This window comes from Anolis carolinensis, unplaced genomic scaffold (assembly GCF_035594765.1).
Source record: "Anolis carolinensis isolate JA03-04 unplaced genomic scaffold, rAnoCar3.1.pri scaffold_7, whole genome shotgun sequence".
In the NCBI taxonomy this organism is placed as follows: domain Eukaryota; kingdom Metazoa; phylum Chordata; class Lepidosauria; order Squamata; family Dactyloidae; genus Anolis; species Anolis carolinensis.
In genome coordinates this window covers 24,778,097-24,795,234 of record NW_026943818.1, presented here as the reverse complement: position 1 = coordinate 24,795,234, position 17,138 = coordinate 24,778,097, and the positions used below count along the sequence as shown (strand labels likewise).

The 17,138-nt window shown below is 42.5% G+C and overlaps 1 protein-coding gene across 3 annotated transcripts in view; it reads right to left on the bottom strand.

The window, feature by feature from the left end:
- The window catches only part of LOC100562186 (hepatocyte nuclear factor 1-beta), a 68,698-nt gene that overhangs the window by 11,893 nt on the left and 39,667 nt on the right, over positions 1 to 17,138 (bottom strand). For all 3 annotated transcript variants that reach the window (XM_062960116.1, XM_062960115.1, XM_062960117.1), the window contains exons 5-6: positions 5,480 to 5,655; positions 616 to 748 (exon numbers count right to left, since the gene is read on the bottom strand). In XM_062960116.1, coding sequence (XP_062816186.1) covers positions 616 to 748; positions 5,480 to 5,655 — 309 coding nt within the window. The remainder of the gene's footprint in view (positions 1 to 615; positions 749 to 5,479; positions 5,656 to 17,138) is intronic.

The window sequence follows — 17,138 nt, the reverse complement described above, 5'->3', positions numbered from 1 at the left end:
GGGACTTCCGAATCCAGACTGACAAAGTTCTGGAACACAACACACCAGACATCACAGTTGTGGAAAAGAAAAAGGTTTGGATCATTGATGTCGCCATCCCAGGTGACAGTCGCATTGACGAAAAACAACAGGAAAAACCTCAGCAGGTGGTCCCGGTGGTGATCGGCACACTGGGTGCCGTGCCAAAAGATCTCAGCCGGCATTTGGAAACAATAGACATGGACAAAATTACGATCTGCCAACTGCAAAAGGCCACCCTGCTGGGATCTGCGCACATCATCCGAAAATACATCACACAGTCCTAGACACTTGGGAAGTGTTCGACTTGTAATATGAAATCCAGCATATCTATCTTGTTTGCTGTGTCATAATAAAATAATAATAATAATAATGCTTGTTATCATTTTGTGGGATTGTGCCATTCACAAATATATGGAAGTTGTGTAAATACCAGCTAAGTTGTCATTCCTTAGGCTGATGCAAAAAAACAACGATCACGTGCCTCTCCACCCAAATTCTGGTTCAAAAATGATACCTTGAGACCAACCCCCTTCCGTATTCCCTTTGCATGAAAACCAAGCCTTCCGCCTTCAATAAAAATAAGGGCTCACTCACTCTGCGTGATGGCCATGACGCCTGACAACGGGGCCATGATGAGGTTCTGAGACTGCGAGGGATTGTGATGCGAGAAACTGTGGATATTGGTGAGGGTGCTGACCGGAGGGAGTCCGCCTCCGGAGACGGTGATCTGCCGAGATAAAAAGGAAGAACGGACCGGTCAAAACTTGGAGAGTTTCCGGAGAGATGGTACACCATCCAATATGCAACACAAAGAAAGAAAATCGTATCAAAATTATATCAAAAGTATTGATAGAAGAGATTAGTTCCAGGAGTGTTTAAAGGTTTTGATTTCCTCCGAAAAGCCGAAACAACCAGAGCCTGTGCACATCCCTAATTACTATCTTTATCATAACATTGGTCCCATTTACACTGACCATTTCATGGTCGGCAGAATCAAAAGCATGCGGACAAACATATCTCGATCTCTGGAAGGCTTTTGAGAATGCCTCCCATGATATTCCTATAGTAAAATATGGGTCAGACAATGCTACAGTGGATTAGGGTACTTCTCCATTCAAAAGAGAAGTGGGCAGTGTAGCGAATAGCCCTGTCCTGGCCCCAGGGCTTGTCAACATCTTTATCAACGACTTGGATGACGGAATAGAAAGCTGGCTGATCCAATCTGCAAATGACACCACATTGAGAGAGCTGATACCCCAGAGGATCCAAAATGACCTTAACAGATTAGAGAGCCGATTGGCCACAAATTGCAGGGGAAAAAAACATCTGTGTTGGAAATAGCAGCCTTCTTCCAGCCTCCACTACTAATTTATTTTGTATCTGGTTCTGTTTGCTTACTGTATCGTATATGTATATTTTGGTATGCAGTTTTCCCTTGACTCTATGTTTCTTGAGGTTGTGGAAGAGGCTGCAGACCACACAATCAGATCTGGGACTACCCTGAGCTCAGACTCCATTTTTGGTATGCAGCTTTCCCTTGACTCTATGTTTCATTAGGTTGTGGAAGAGGCTGCAGATGACATGATAAAATCTTGGACTGCCCTGAGCTCAGACTCCATTTTTAGAAGATCACAGAGACGCTATTAGACCATATGAGCAGATCTGGGACTGCCCTGAGCTCAGACTCCATTTTTGGTATGCAGCTTTCCCTTGACTCTATGTTTTGTGAGGTTGTGGAAGAGGCTGCAGATGACATGATCAGATCTTGGACTGCCCTGAGCTCAGATTCTATTTTTAGAAGAACACAGAGATGCAGATCTGGGACTGCCCTGAGCTCAGACTCCATTTTTGGTATGCAGCTTTCCCTTGACTCTATGTTTCGTGAGGGTGTGGAAGAGGCTGCAGATGACATGATAAAATCTTGGACTGCCCTGAGCTCAGACTCTATTTTTAGAAGAACACAGAGACGCGATTAGACCATATAATCAGATCTGTGACTGCCCTGAACTCAGACTCCATTTTTGGTATACAGCTTTCCCTTGACTCTATGTTTCGTGAGGTTGTGGAAGAGGCTGCAGATGACATGAGCAGATCTGGGACTGCCCTGAGCTCAGACTCCATTTTTGGTATGTAGCTTTCCCTTGACTCTATGTTTTGTGAGGTTGTGGGAAGGGCTGCAGATCACACAATCGAATCTGGGACTGCCCTGAGCTCAGACTCTATTTTTAGAAGAATACAGAGACACTATTAGACCATATGAGCAGATCTGGGACTGCCTTGAGCTCAGACTCCATTTTTGCTATGCAGCTCTCGGCAACTGCGTGCTTTCCTCTGCCGTCTTTTCCGCATAAGGATGCGGCAGGCCATCATGTTCTTATCTGAGAGGACAGGGAAAATGAGGAGGGCCTTAGTTTGTCCATGCCTGATATGGACTGTTAAGAGCAAACTCATGTTGTTGTTGGTTATAAGAAAGATGCCCTGTGTTATATGCATGGAGAAAATACTTCAAATTGATTTGTAACTGGATTGGCATGTTATGTGCCTGTATGCTGAGTACATGAAGGTTGTGAGTAAACTAGATATGTTACTCTTAACGAAGACTACTTTTATTTTGGTCTCTTGAGGGCATGACATAGAAACAAGATATTTTATGGCTTGTGTGTGCAGATGAGCTAGCCAGGAGCCAACTTTCCGATTGGCTACTGTCTCTGGCTTGCTGCTGAGAGAAATGGTTTTAACTGCCACTTTCACCTCAGAGAGAGAAGAGAGAGCAGACTGGAAACAGTCAGGGAGGAAATGGCTGCCAACATTTTGAAGCCTGATTATTTCTAAGGCAAATGAGGTATATTTAAAGACTGTTTAAAAGGACTGTTTATTCCCTCTGTTCTGTCAGAATTCAGAGAGACTGCTGTATATATTGTTGCCCTGTTTGATCTTTTGAACTGAAGTAAAGTTACTGTTACTTGTTACACAAACCTGAGTGATACTGAAGGGTATAGTTTGGTTCAGAAACAGTGGTAAAGCTTCTATTTATTTATATTTACAAACCCCAATGTTTTTGGGCACTGAAAAGAACACTTCTGAAACTGCTTTTCCAAAAATATTCCCGTTGGAGCGCACATCATTTTCAAATATTGACACTTTCGGCAGAAACGTCCCTGCCCCTCCATCGCACCCTTTCGCCCCTTCATACTGGGCTTCCAGTCTGTGGTCTAAGTCTTTGTCTGGACTCTTTCTCAGCGGCAGACGCAGGAGAGAGAATATTCCAGAAATTCACCCGGTGGGGTTATTTTTCTTGGACTGGCTTGACTGACTCCTGTCACACTGAGTGGTTTTTATAGTCTCCCGCTTTGGGCTGGGAAGGAATGCGCTGTTCTTTTCTGAGACCTTCCCAACCAGAAAGTCATTTTCCGACCACCTGAGCTATAGTCACAGACACCGACATTCCTTGAAAATGACTCTACCATGGATCGCGAGCACGATGAACACAACCAAGAGCCCTCCCCAGACACCACCCAAGGAATGCTTCCATTCAGGGACAATTTCATCCTCGATTTTATGTGTTTCCTCCACCACGGACACCCCAGTGTTTCATACTCTCTCCATCAGTGTGGAATTTGCATGACCCCGCCCACGGCCTCTCCCTTAACCCTTTCCTACTCTGCATCACAAACAGAGCAGAACCGAGCAGCAACTAAACATACTAGAAGAATTTGGGGGATCGACTCCACATGGTGGGAGTTGTAGTTCGCCCTGCATCAAGTCAGAGCCCTGTGACCTCCACTAATGGACCTGGACCACATTTGGTACCAAAGAAAAATACTGGAGAAGTTTGGGGAGAATTCACCTTGATTTACAGCCATTATAGATACTGGGATTTATAGTTCACGCGCAATCCAAGAGCACTCTGAACTCCACCAACGATGGCCCTGGACCCCCATGACTAATAAAAAATACAGGAGGGCTTTGAAGGAAATTCACCTTGATTCATGGGAATCATAGTTCACCTGCATTGTAGTTCCCAGAGAGCACTGGGAATGCAAACAACAAATCTGCACCAATTTTGGCACGAATACCCAATATGCACAAATTTGAATACTGGTGGATTTGGGCTGGAATTTGACAGAATTTGACAAATTTGATAGAAAAAGTAGTTCAATACGCAGTAATGCTACGTAGTAATTACTGTATTTACAAATTAGCACCAAAATATCACGATGTATTGAAAACATTGACTACAAAATGCGTTGGATAATCCAGAACGTTGGATAAGCGAGACTCTACTGTACTTGTAAACTGCCCTGAGTCCCCTTCGGGGTGAGAAGGGTGGGATAGAAATGTCGCTAATAAATAAATAATAAATGGATATAAATGGGATATAAATGTCGCTAATAAATAAATAATAAATGGATATAAATGGGATATAAATGTCGCTAATAAATAAATAATAAATGGATATAAATGGGATATAAATGTCGCTAATAAATAAATAATAAATGGATATAAATGGGATATAAATGTCGCTAATAAATAAATAATAAATGGATATAAATGGGATATAAATGTCGCTAATATATAAATAATAAATGGATATAAATGGGATATAAATGTTGCTAATAAATAAATAATAAATGGATATAAATGGGATATAAATGTCGCTAATAAATAAATAATAAATGGATATAAATGGGATATAAATGTCGCTAATAAATAAATAATAAATGGATATAAATGGGATATAAATGTCGCTAATAAATAAATAATAAATGGATATAAATGGGATATAAATGTCGCTAATAAATAAATAATAAATAATAAATGGTTCGATTAACACCCCGAACGAGGGAGATTTTATTCCATCTCATCTCGGGGTGCATCTATACTGCGAAATTAATTTTTATTTTATTTTATTTATTTATTTATTTATTTATTAGACTTGTATACCGCTACTCCCAGTTTGGCTCGGAGCGGTTTACAGAAATAGATTAAAACAATACACTTAGCTTTAAAATAACAATAAAAACAGACATAGCATAATGCAGTTTGATTCCCATCTGAACGGCCATGGCTCAACACGACGGATTCCTGGGAGTCGTAGTTGGACAAGGTCAACGTGCAACTCCGTAACACAGAGCCATGGGTGCTCAAGGGGTGTCCAACTGCATTAACTCTACAATGTAGACGCAAGTCATGAGTGTGAAGCTCTCCAAGGTGCCGGTGGTGGAGGACTCACTGTAAAGAAAGGTCCCAAAAAATGGGAGGAATGTCAGTGGCAGAAGAAAGCAAATAGTTACCCAATTGAGGAGGCATTCGATCAATACCTGGAGAACGGCTCCGTGTCACATTTATTGGAAAGGTGAGGTCAGGAGGAACAGATCTGGGGCCTTGCAACAAGCGCTCCATTGTTGAAGAAAGACAGAATATTTTCCTTGCCGTCTTATCTTATCAGGGCACTCACCATTTTCCCGTCCGGGGCCAGCAAGCCGTGTCCGTGGCCGGGGTCCAAGCCCACCGGAGAGACCTGCTGGAGGATGGCCTGGCTGGAGGTGACCATGGCGCTGGTGCTGTTGACGTGGTGGCCGATGGACGAGGAAGAGGGGACGTCGTTGGGCCCGGCCTGGCCGTAGCGGACGCCTGCCGGGAGGAAAGCAAAACAGAGATCTGGGTTCAAATCTGGCAGTCTGGCCTACCTTTCAGAGCCGTTGTGGCGACAGACAGGAAAAGAGTGGATTAAATTTGAGGATTGTATGATTGTCAGGACAAATCCAATCAGCTCTGAATGACAAATAGGATCTCAGGCTGCAACTGCATGAAGGAATTTAGTCTGGCCCCACTTGGGGTGCATCCACACCTTAGAACTAATGCAGTTTGACTCCAATTGGGGTGCATCTGCACTGTAGAATTAATGCACTTAGGAGTGTATCTACGCTGTAGAATTAATGCAGTTTGATGCCAATTGGGGTGCAGCTACGCTGTAGAATTAATGCACTAAGAGTGTATCTACACTGTAGAATTAATGCAGTTTGGTGCCAATTGGGGTGCAGCTACACTGTAGAATTAATGCACTTAAGAGTGTATCTACACTGTAGAATTAATGCAGTTTGGTCCCACCTGAGGTGCATCTATGCTGTAGAATTAATGCACTTAAGAGTGAATCTACACTGTAGAATTAATGCAGTTTGACTCCACTTGGGGTGCAGCTACACTGTAGAAATAATGCACTTAAGAGTGTATCTACACTGCAGAATTAATGCAGTTTGGTCCCACCTGAGGTGCATCTGCACTGTAGAATTAATGCAGTTTGGTGCCAATTGGGGTGCAGCTACACTGTAGAATTAATGCACTTAAGAGTGTATCTACACTGTAGAATTAATGCAGTTTGGTCCCACCTGAGGTGCATCTGCACTGTAGAATTAATGCAGTTTGATGTCCATTGGGGTGCAGCTCCACTGTAGAATTAATGCACTTAAGAGTGTATCTACACTGTAGAATTAATGCAGTTTGGTCCCACCTGAGGTGCATCTGCACTGTAGAATTAATGCAGTTTGATGTCCATTGGGGTGCAGCTCCACTGTAGAATTAATGCACTTAAGAGTGTATCTACACTGTAGAATTAATGCAGTTTGGTCCCACCTGAGGTGCATCTGCACTGTAGAATTAATGCAGTTTGATGTCCATTGGGGTGCAGCTCCACTGTAGAATTAATGCACTTAAGAGTGTATCTACACTGTAGAATTAATGCAGTTTGGTCCCACCTGGGGTGCATCTGCACTGTAGAATTAATGCAGTTTGATGTCCATTGGGGTGCAGCTCCACTGTAGAATTAATGCACTTAAGAGTGTATCTACACTGTAGAATTAATGCAGTTTGGTCCCACCTGAGGTGCATCTGCACTGTAGAATTAATGCAGTTTGATGTCCATTGGGGTGCAGCTCCACTGTAGAATTAATGCACTTAAGAGTGTATCTACACTGTAGAATTAATGCAGTTTGGTCCCACCTGGGGTGCATCTGCACTGTAGAATTAATGCAGTTTGATGCCAATTGGAATGCATCTACACTGTAGAATTAATGCAGTTTGATGCCACTTGGGGTGCATCTGCACTGTAGAATTAATGCACTTAAGAGTGCATCTACACTGTAGAATTAATGCAGTTTGACGCCACTTGAGGTGCATCTACACTGTAGAATTAATGCAGTTTGGTCCCACCTGGGGTGTATCTGCACTGTTGAATTAATGCAGTTTGATGCCCATTGGGGTGCAGCTACACTGTAGAATTAATGCACTAAGAGTGTATCTACATTGTAGAATTAATGCAGTTTGACTCCACTTGGGGTCCATCTGCACTGTAGAATTAATGCAGTTTGGTGCCAATTGGGGTGCAGCTACACTGTAGAATTAATGTACTAAGAGTGTATCTACACTGTAGAATTAATGCAGTTTGACTCCACTTGGGGTGCATCTGCACTGTGGAATTAATGCACTTAAGAGTGTATCTACACTGTAGAATTAATGCAGTTTGGTCCCACCTGAGGTGCATCTATGCTGCAGAATTAATGCAGTTTGACTCCACTTGGAGTGCATCACTTCTATAGCGTAGATGCACCCCAAGTGGGGCCAAACTGCATTAATCCCACAGTGTAGATGCACCCAAAGTGGAGTCAAACTGCATTAATCCTACAGTGTAGATGCAACCCAAGTGGGGCCAAACTGCATTAATCCTACAGTGTAGATGCACCCTAAGTGGAGTCAAACTGCATTAATCCTACAGTGTAGATGCACCCCAAGTGAGGCCAAACTGCATTAATCCTACAGTGTAGATGCACCCCAAGTGGGGCCAAACTGCATTTATTCTACAGTGCAGATGCAGAATTAATGCACTTTGGTTGCATCTGCACTGTAGAACTAATGAAATCAAATCAAACAGATAAAATGTCCCAAACTCCCCATACTTCCCCCTTTTCACTGATTTTTTTTCCTGACTTGCGTAAAAGATTTCCTGATTTAATTTTCTTATCTGTCAACTTAGGAATCACACCGTTCCTTGAGAGAGAGACAGCTTAGAGGAGAGGACCGAATCCAAAACAACTTGGAACAAATTAGAGAGCGGGGCCAAAACAATATATTTCAATGGGGAGAAAGGCATGGAACTATAGAGAAAATGCAAATGCAGATATAGGATGGGAGACACTTGGCTTGAAAACAGTCCATGGGAGAGGGATCAAGGAGTCTTAATAGAACACAAGTTGAACACGAGCCAAAAGTGTGATGCGGCAGCTACAAAGCCCAATACGATTCTAGAAGAAGAGATCTAGATGACAAGAATGCAGATATAGTAGGGGTGAAGTTTGGCTTGGAAACAGTCCACGGGAGAGGAATCAAAGAGGCTTAATAGAGACGAGCCAGGAGTGTGATGCGGCAGCTAAAAAGCCCAATACGATTCTAAAAGAAGAGATCTAGACAACAGGAAGTCTAGGGTGTCTATTAGGCATGTCCGATCGATGAAAAAAATGTTTCAATTCTCGTTTCTAAAGTAGGGGGTGCTGGCGCTTCGATATAGAAAGTATTTCCGATTTTTTCACCCAAAAATTTCGGATATTTCCGAAAATTCGTAATGATTCCTAATGTTTCTAAAATGGCGGATGCGCATGCGCAATAGCTACACACTGGGCTTGTATGGCAATCTTCCATGTGGACGCAGAGGACGTTAGCCCCCACCTTTGCGTCCATCGTGGAAGCTTCTGATTGGCTGGGGAGCGGCAGCCATATTAGGCTGTGCTAAGCTCCCATTCAAGGTAGGTTTAAAAAAATATATATTTTTAAAAAAAAATTGGGGAAAAAAATTAACGAAACATTAAGAGACAATTAGAGAATGGGCCAACAATGGTTCGAATTACATTGCTGGTTGCGCTGTGAGACAATGTCTCGGAATGCGTATCAAAAAACGAGAACAATCCGAAATAATTCCGATATACGATTCAAAACAATTTTTTGGACATGTCTAGTGTCTATAGTTGTGGCCATTGTTTGCGTACACATAGGACACATTTCTACCACACAGTGCAAGCGGACGTCCCCATCGCGAACCAGGCAAACATTGCTCAACCCGGTCCACATTCTTGGAGTGTGTTCCTAGCCTCATGCAAAGGGTGCCCCGACGTGGGACGGATCCGAAAACCCAAAGCCGTGTTTGAACAACGGGCAGGGAGATACCGGGAAACAAAGGGAGGGCTGGCAATGACAGAAAGAAAAATAAAAGCCACTCTTTCATCCCTACCCCCCAACTCAAGCTCCCAAAGGAGTGTGTATGACTCAGGAATGTTATCACAGTGAGAAGAGCAAACACAACCGGAGCTTTGCGGCACAATCCATACATGTAATATGACATATTTAATTTAATTTAATTTAAGTCACGATTAATCCTCTGCCGTCCCACTTTTTCAAGCTGCTTTTAAAATGTCCCAGCTTCCTGCTCCTACTCTTAGGCTCCCCCTTTGTCCACAGCTTATTTCAGTTGCTGCAAACACACTTAAAAAAGCATTCAATGATGTCAGTGGGGGAAAAGGAGAGGAGACACTGCATGGAGAGGTGGGTAATTTTTTATTATTGTTATTATTATTATTATTATTATTATTATTATTATTATTATTATTATTGCCCTTCGGCTTCAGAATCTCCCAGCATTTTCATCAAATAATAATAATAATAATAATAATAATAAGAAGAAGAAGAAGAAGAAGAAGAAGAACTGGACAATTTGGACAGAAAAACAAGAAAACTCATGACCATTCATCATTCACTGCACCATCACAGTGATGTTGACCAGCTATATCTGCCTAGAAGATCAGGGGGCAGAGGACTCTTACAAGTCAAACAAGCAGTCAAAGAAGAAGAAGAACATGCCCTGGCAGAAGACGTAAAGCAAAGTGAAGAACCTGCTTTGATTGAAGCCAAAAATCAGAAACTCCTCTAAGCACAGCAAAGAATCAGTACAAGAAAACCGCACTACAAACTAGAGCTGGCACCACAAAACATTGCATGGAAAGTTCCTTGACAAAATTGAAGGAAAAGCAGATAAGGAGAAGACCTGGCTCTGGCTCACGAATGGGACCCTGAAGAAGGAGACAGAAGCCCTGATCCTTGCAGCCCAGGAGCAAGACATCAGAACAAAGGCAATTCAGGCCAAGATTGAAAAATCAGCTGATGACCCAAAATGCAGACTGTGCAAGGAAACTGACGAAACCATTGATCATATCCTCAGCTGCTGTAAGAAAATCGCACAGACAGACTACAAACAGAGGCACAACTCTGTGGCCCAAATGATTCATTGGAACTTATGCCTCAAGTACCACCTCCCAGCAGCAAAGAACTGGTGGGATCACAAACCTGCAAAAGTATTGGAAAATGAGCACGCAAAGATACTGTGGGACTTCCGAATCCAGACTGACAAAGTTCTGGAACACAACACACCAGACATCACAGTTGTGGAAAAGAACAAGGTTTGGATCATTGATGTCGCCATCCCAGGTGACAGTCGCATTGACGAAAAACAACAGGAAAAACTCAGCCGCTATCAGGACCTCAAGATTGAACTTCAAAGACTCTGGCAGAAACCAGTGCAGGTGGTCCCGGTGGTGATGGGCACACTGGGTGCCGTGCCAAAAGATCTCAGCCGGCATTTGGAAACAATAGGCATTGACAAAATTACGATCGGCCAACTGCAAAAGGCCACCCTACTGGGATCTGCACGCATCATCCGAAAATACATCACACAGTCCTAGACACTTGGGAAGTGTTCGACTTGTGATTTTGTGATATGAAATCCAGCATATCTGTGCTGTGTCATAATAAAATAATAATAATAATAATAATAAACTTTATTCTTATATCCCGCCCCATCTCCCCGAAGGGATTCGGGGTGGCTTACAACAGGGACAAGCCCAACAACAACACAGCAAAACATTATAACAGTAAAATTAAACAAACAAAACGAACAAAAACAAAATTAACAGTAATATTAAAACATTTCAACAGTAAACAAAAACAATACAATAAAACAATACTTTAAAATCTGGGCAGATAAATAACTTTTGCCAACTCGATTACCCAAGCTAGTGTGTGTGTGTGAGTGTGTGTGTGTGAGATATATATATGTATATATATATATATATACATACATATATATATATACACACACACACACACACACACAAGCACGCACAGTTTGTAGAGTCTGTAATTTTTCCAGTGCAGCACTTACGCTACCAATATATACAACGAAAATATTATTGTCACCCCATTAACTTCTTCCCTTAAACCACTTATTTATATCATCTTGCTATCTCATATTTTACTTATTCTTCCAAACCCGCACGCATTTTAACGTTTTATTTTTCCCGCCATCTTCCGTTAACTGTCACTTGGGCTCATCAGAGTTGAAGGATGCCACCAATATATACAATGAAAATATTGTCACCCCATTAACTTCTTCCCTTAAACCACTTATTTATACCATCTTGCTGTCTCATATTTTACTTATTCTTCCAAACCCGCACGCATTTTAACGTTTTATTTTTCCCGCCATCTTCCGTTAACTGTCACTTGGGCTCATCAGAGTTGAAGGATGCCACCAATATATACAATGAAAATATTGTCACCCCATTAACTTCTTCCCTTAAACCACTTATTTATACCATCTTGCCATCTCAATATTTTACTTATTCTTCCAAAACTGCACGCATTTTAACGTTTTCTTTTTCCCGCCAGCTCCCGTGAACTGTCACTTGGGCTCATCGGAGTTGAATTCATCAACATGGTTTCTACAAATGCAAAATGCTATTAATCCTCCCGTCTTCAAACTAAAATTTCCGACCCTAGGTATGTGGCTCCGTTTTATAGGATTCCTTCTGGCCATCATCCCACCATCTCCCATTAACTGTCACTTGGGCCCATCGGTGCTGAAGACATCTACCTGGTTTCCAATAATACAAATGCTATTAACCCTCCCGTCTTCAAACTAAAATTTCCGACCCTAAGTACGTGGCTCCGTTTTATAGGATTGCTTCTGGCCATCATCCCACCATCTCCCGTTAACTGTCACTTGGGCCCATCAGCGCTGAAGACATCTACCTGGTTTCCATTAATGCAAATGCTATTAACCCTCCCGTCTTCAAACTAAAATTTCCGACCCTAAGTATGTGGCTCCATTTTATAGGATTCCTTCTGGCCATCATTCCACCATCTCGTTAACTGTCACTTGGGCCCATCGGCGCTGAAGACATCTACCTGGTTTCCATTAATAAAAATGCTATTAACCCTCCCGTCTTCAAACTAAAATTTCCGACCATAAGTACGTGGCTCCGTTTTATAGGATTCCTTCTGGCCATCATCCCACCATCTCCCGTTAATAATAATAATAATAATAAAACTTTATTTATAACCCGCCACCATCTCCCCAATGGGGACTCGGGGCGGCTTACATGGGGCCATGCCCAGACACCATACAATATAACAATAAAACAATATATCATAACACAATATAATAGTACAAAAATAATCATATACATTACAACACAGATCAGAGCAGACAGGGCGGGCCACATGAACATTTAATTAAAAACTCGGGAGAGAGAGGCATATAAATAAAGAGAACAGGGGTATAAGATGGAACAGTCCAAACAGTCCAAAGAATAAAATCCAAGGGGAGTAATCAAAAGGTATATAACATTTACTCCCCGAAGGCACATCGAAAAAGCCATGTTTTTAGATCTTTCTTAAAAGCCAATAAGGTGGGGGCTTGCCTGATCTCAGAGGGCAATGAATTCCACAGTCGGGGGGCCACAGCAGAAAAGGCCCTCTCTCTCGTTCCCACTAGACGGGCCTGGGATAGAGGCAGTGGCGAAAGAAGGGCCTCCCCGGATGAGCGGAGGGATCGAACAGGTTTATAATAGGAGATACGGTCACGAAGGTAGGTGGGTCCCAAACCGTTTAGGGCCTTATAAATGATGGTATTCACCTTGAATTGGGACCGGAAGGTGAACGGCAGCCAGTGGAGCTCCTTGAACAGGGGAGTAGATCTCTCCCTGTAGCTCGCCCCTGTAATTAACCTGGCCGCCGAGCGCTGAACCAGTTGTAGTTTCCGGGCCGTCTTCAAGGGAAGCCCCACGTAGAGCGCATTACAGTAGTCCAGTCTAGAGGTAACTAAGGCATGCACCACCGTGGTCAAGTCAGACTTCACGAGGTATGGTCGCAGTTGGCGCACAAGTTTGAGTTGTGCGAAAGCCCTCCCGGCCACCGCCGACACCTGAGCCTCAAGCGTCAGCGCTGAGTCCAGAAGGACCCCCAAACTGCGGACCTGTGATTTCAGGGGGAGTGCAACCCCGTCCAGCACAGGTTGCCACCCAATACCCCGATCCGACGCGCGACTGACCAGGAGGGCCTCTGTCTTGTCAGGATTGATCCTCAGCTTGTTCCTCCTCATCCAGTCCGCCACAGCGGCCAGGCACTGGTTCAGCATCCGAGGGGCTTCCTTGGATTCAGATGGAAAGGAGTAGTGGATTTGCGTGTCATCTGCGTAGAGATGGCAACGCCCTCCACAACTCCGGATGACCTCTCCCAGCGGTTTCATGTAGATGTTGAATAGCATGGGGGATAGAATAGACCCCTGCGGGACCCCACAGGTCAATGGCCAGGGGTCCGAGCAGGAGTCCCCCAGCTTCACCATCTGGGAACGACCCCCCAAGAAGGACCGGAGCCACTGCAGCACAGTGCCACCAAGCCCCATCCCGGCGAGCCTCCCCAGAAGGATACCATGGTCGATGGTATCGAAAGCCGCTGAGATGTCCAAGAGAACCAGCAGGGTCACACTCCCCCTGTCCAGCTCTCTGCGGAGGTCATCCACCAAGGCGACCAAAGCCGTCTCGGTACTGTGCCCAGGCCTGAAGCCAGACTGCGAGCAGTCCAGAAAATCAGTGTCATCGAGAAACTCCTGGAGCTGCTTGGCAACCACCCGCTCCAGCACCTTGCCCAAAAATGGGAGGTTGGAGATTGGTCTGTAGTTGTTACAAATAGATGGATCAAGCGAAGGCTTTTTTAATAGTGGTTTTACTACCGCCTGCTTAAAGCAGGATGGAACTGACCCCTGAACCAAAGAGGCATTTATTATGGTCACAAACCAATCCAACAACCCATCTTTGGCCAGCTTGACCAACCAGGAGGGGCAAGGATCCAGAGCGCAGGTGGTCGCCCTCACAGACCCAAGAATCCCCTCCACGTCATCAGGAAGAACAAGCCGGAAAGAATCCCATAAGATCGAACAGACAGGTACCTCGGTTACCTCCTCTGGAACTACAATTAAACTGGAGTCTAGCTCAAGGCGTATCTGAGCAACTTTGCCTGCAAAGTGGTGAGCGAAATCGCTGCACCTAGTTGCCGAGTCATCGGGAAGCCCCTGTGCCTCAGGAGGCCGTAGGAGCTCCCCAACAACTCGGAACAACTCCGATGGCCTATTGGCCGCAGACGCTATGCGGGCAGTCGTGAAAGCTTTCCTGGCTGCTCGCAAAGCCACGGAGTAAGCCTTAATAGCGGCTTTAGCCCGTGCTTGGTCGGACACGTCCTGAGATTTCCTCCAGATGCACTCTAGTCGTTAACTGTCACTTGGGCCCATTGGCGCTGAAGACATCTACCTGGTTTCCATTAATGCAAATGCTATTAACTCTCCCGTCTTCAAACTAAAATTTCCAACCCTAAGTACATGACTCCATTTTATAGGATTCCTTCTGGCCAAATGGATTCGTTGTTTGTTAAGGACCGGAGCAGACGGGGAGAGCAAACACACTTTCCCAATCTCGCCCTCTGATCTTCAGCTTTTTCCATCTGATACTGTGTTTTATAACCATAAAGGGGCTTCTTTTGTTTTTGTGAAATGCAACAGGAATGTCTCGTCTGTTGTAAACACTTTAGATCCAAATGGAAAGCCCCTTTGAGTGGGAGGACGTGAGAAATAAACATATCAACATACATAGACTATATATACACATTTGTGGGTTTCGCTTCTGTGGATTTGATTCATATGTTTGACCTAGGAAATCTCCAGGTCCTTCAGGGTGGCTCTATGGCCAATTTTACCCTCAGTGCATCTGAAGAATTAGTTGAATAATAATAATAATAATAATAATAATAATAATAATAATAATAATAATAATAATAATAGCAAAATGCAGACTGTGCAAGGAAACCGACGAAACCATTGATCATATCCTCAGCTGCTGTAAGAAAATTGCACAGACAGACTACAAAGAGAGGCCCAAATGATTCATTGGAACTTATGCCTCAAGTACCACCTCCCAGCAGCAAAGAACTGGTGGGATCACAAACCTGCAAAAGTATTGGAAAATGAGCACGCAAAGATACTGTGGGACCTCCGAATCCAGACTGACAAAGTTCTGGAACACAACACACCAGACATCACAGTTGTGGAAAAGAACAAGGTTTGGATCATTGATGTCGCCATCCCAGGTGACAGTCGCATTGACGAAAAACAACAGGAAAAACTCAGCCGCTATCAGGACCTCAACATTGAACTTCAAAGACTCTGGCAGAAACCAGTGCAGGTGGTCCCGGTGGTGATGGGCACACTGGGTGCCGTGCCAAAAGATCTCAGTCGGCATTTGGAAACAATAGACATTGACTGCCAACTGCAAAAGGCCACTCTACTGGGATCTGCGCGCATTATCCGAAAATACATCACACAGTCCTAGACACTTGGGAAATGTTCGACTTGTGATTTTGTGATATGAAATCCAGCATATCTATCTTGTTTGCTGTGTCATAATAAAATAATAATAATAATATACATTATTATAATATACAAATATAATAATAATAATAATAATAATAATAATAATAATAATAATAATAATAATAGAGTTAATCATGGGGGTTCTGTGTGACAAGTTTGGTCCAGGTGCATCATCGATGGACATCACAGTTTCTCTGGCTGTGGGTGAACTAATAATAATAATAATAATAATAATAATAATAATAATAATAATAATATAGTAATATAATAATAATAATAATAATAATAATAATAATAATAATAATAATATAATGGTTGAGTTAATCATGGGGGTTCTGTGTGACAAGTTTGGTCCAAGTCCATCATCGGTGGACGTCACCGTTTCTCTTGCTGTAGGTGAACTAATAATAATAATAATAATATAGTAATATAATAATAATAATAATAATAATAATAATAATAATAATAATGGTTGAGTTAATCATGGAGGTTTTGTGTGAAAAGTTCGGTCCAGGTCCATCATCGGTGGATGTCACAGGTTCTCTGGCTGTAGGTGAACTAATAATAATAATAATAATAATAATAATAATAATAATAATAATAATAATAATATAGTATTATTATTATTATTATTATTATTATTGTGTTAATCATGGGGGTTCTGTGTGCCAAGTTTGGTTCAGGTCCATCATCGGTGGACGTTACCGTTTCTCTGGCTGTGGGTGAAATAATAATAATAATAATAATAATAATAATAATATAGTAATATAATAATAATAATAATAATAATAATAATAATAATAATAATAATAATAATGGTTGAGTTAATCATGGGGGTTTTGTGTGCCAAGTTTGTACCAAGCCCATCATCGGTGGACGTCACCGTTTCTCTTGCTGTGGGTGAACTAATAATAATAATAATAATAATAATAATAATAATAATAATAATGGTTGAGTTAATCATGGGGGTTTTGTGTGCCAAGTTTGGACCAGGTCCATCATCGGTGGACGTCACCGTTTCTCTGGCTGTGGGTGAAATAATAATAATAATAATAATAATAATAATAATAATAATGGTTGAGTTAATCATGGGGGTTTTGTGTGCCAAGTTTGGGCCAGGTGGGTGAATTAATAATAATAATAATAATAATAATAATAATAATAATAATAATGTTATTTATTCTCCACCTCTCATTAAGGTTTGAGTTCGGACACCCAAGTGAAATAAATCAGCTAGTCTTAAAGGTTCCTCAACCCCTTCAAAAATATAGGAACCAGCCGGAAATATCTGCCTTTTTAAGACATCTTTGGAAGGGAA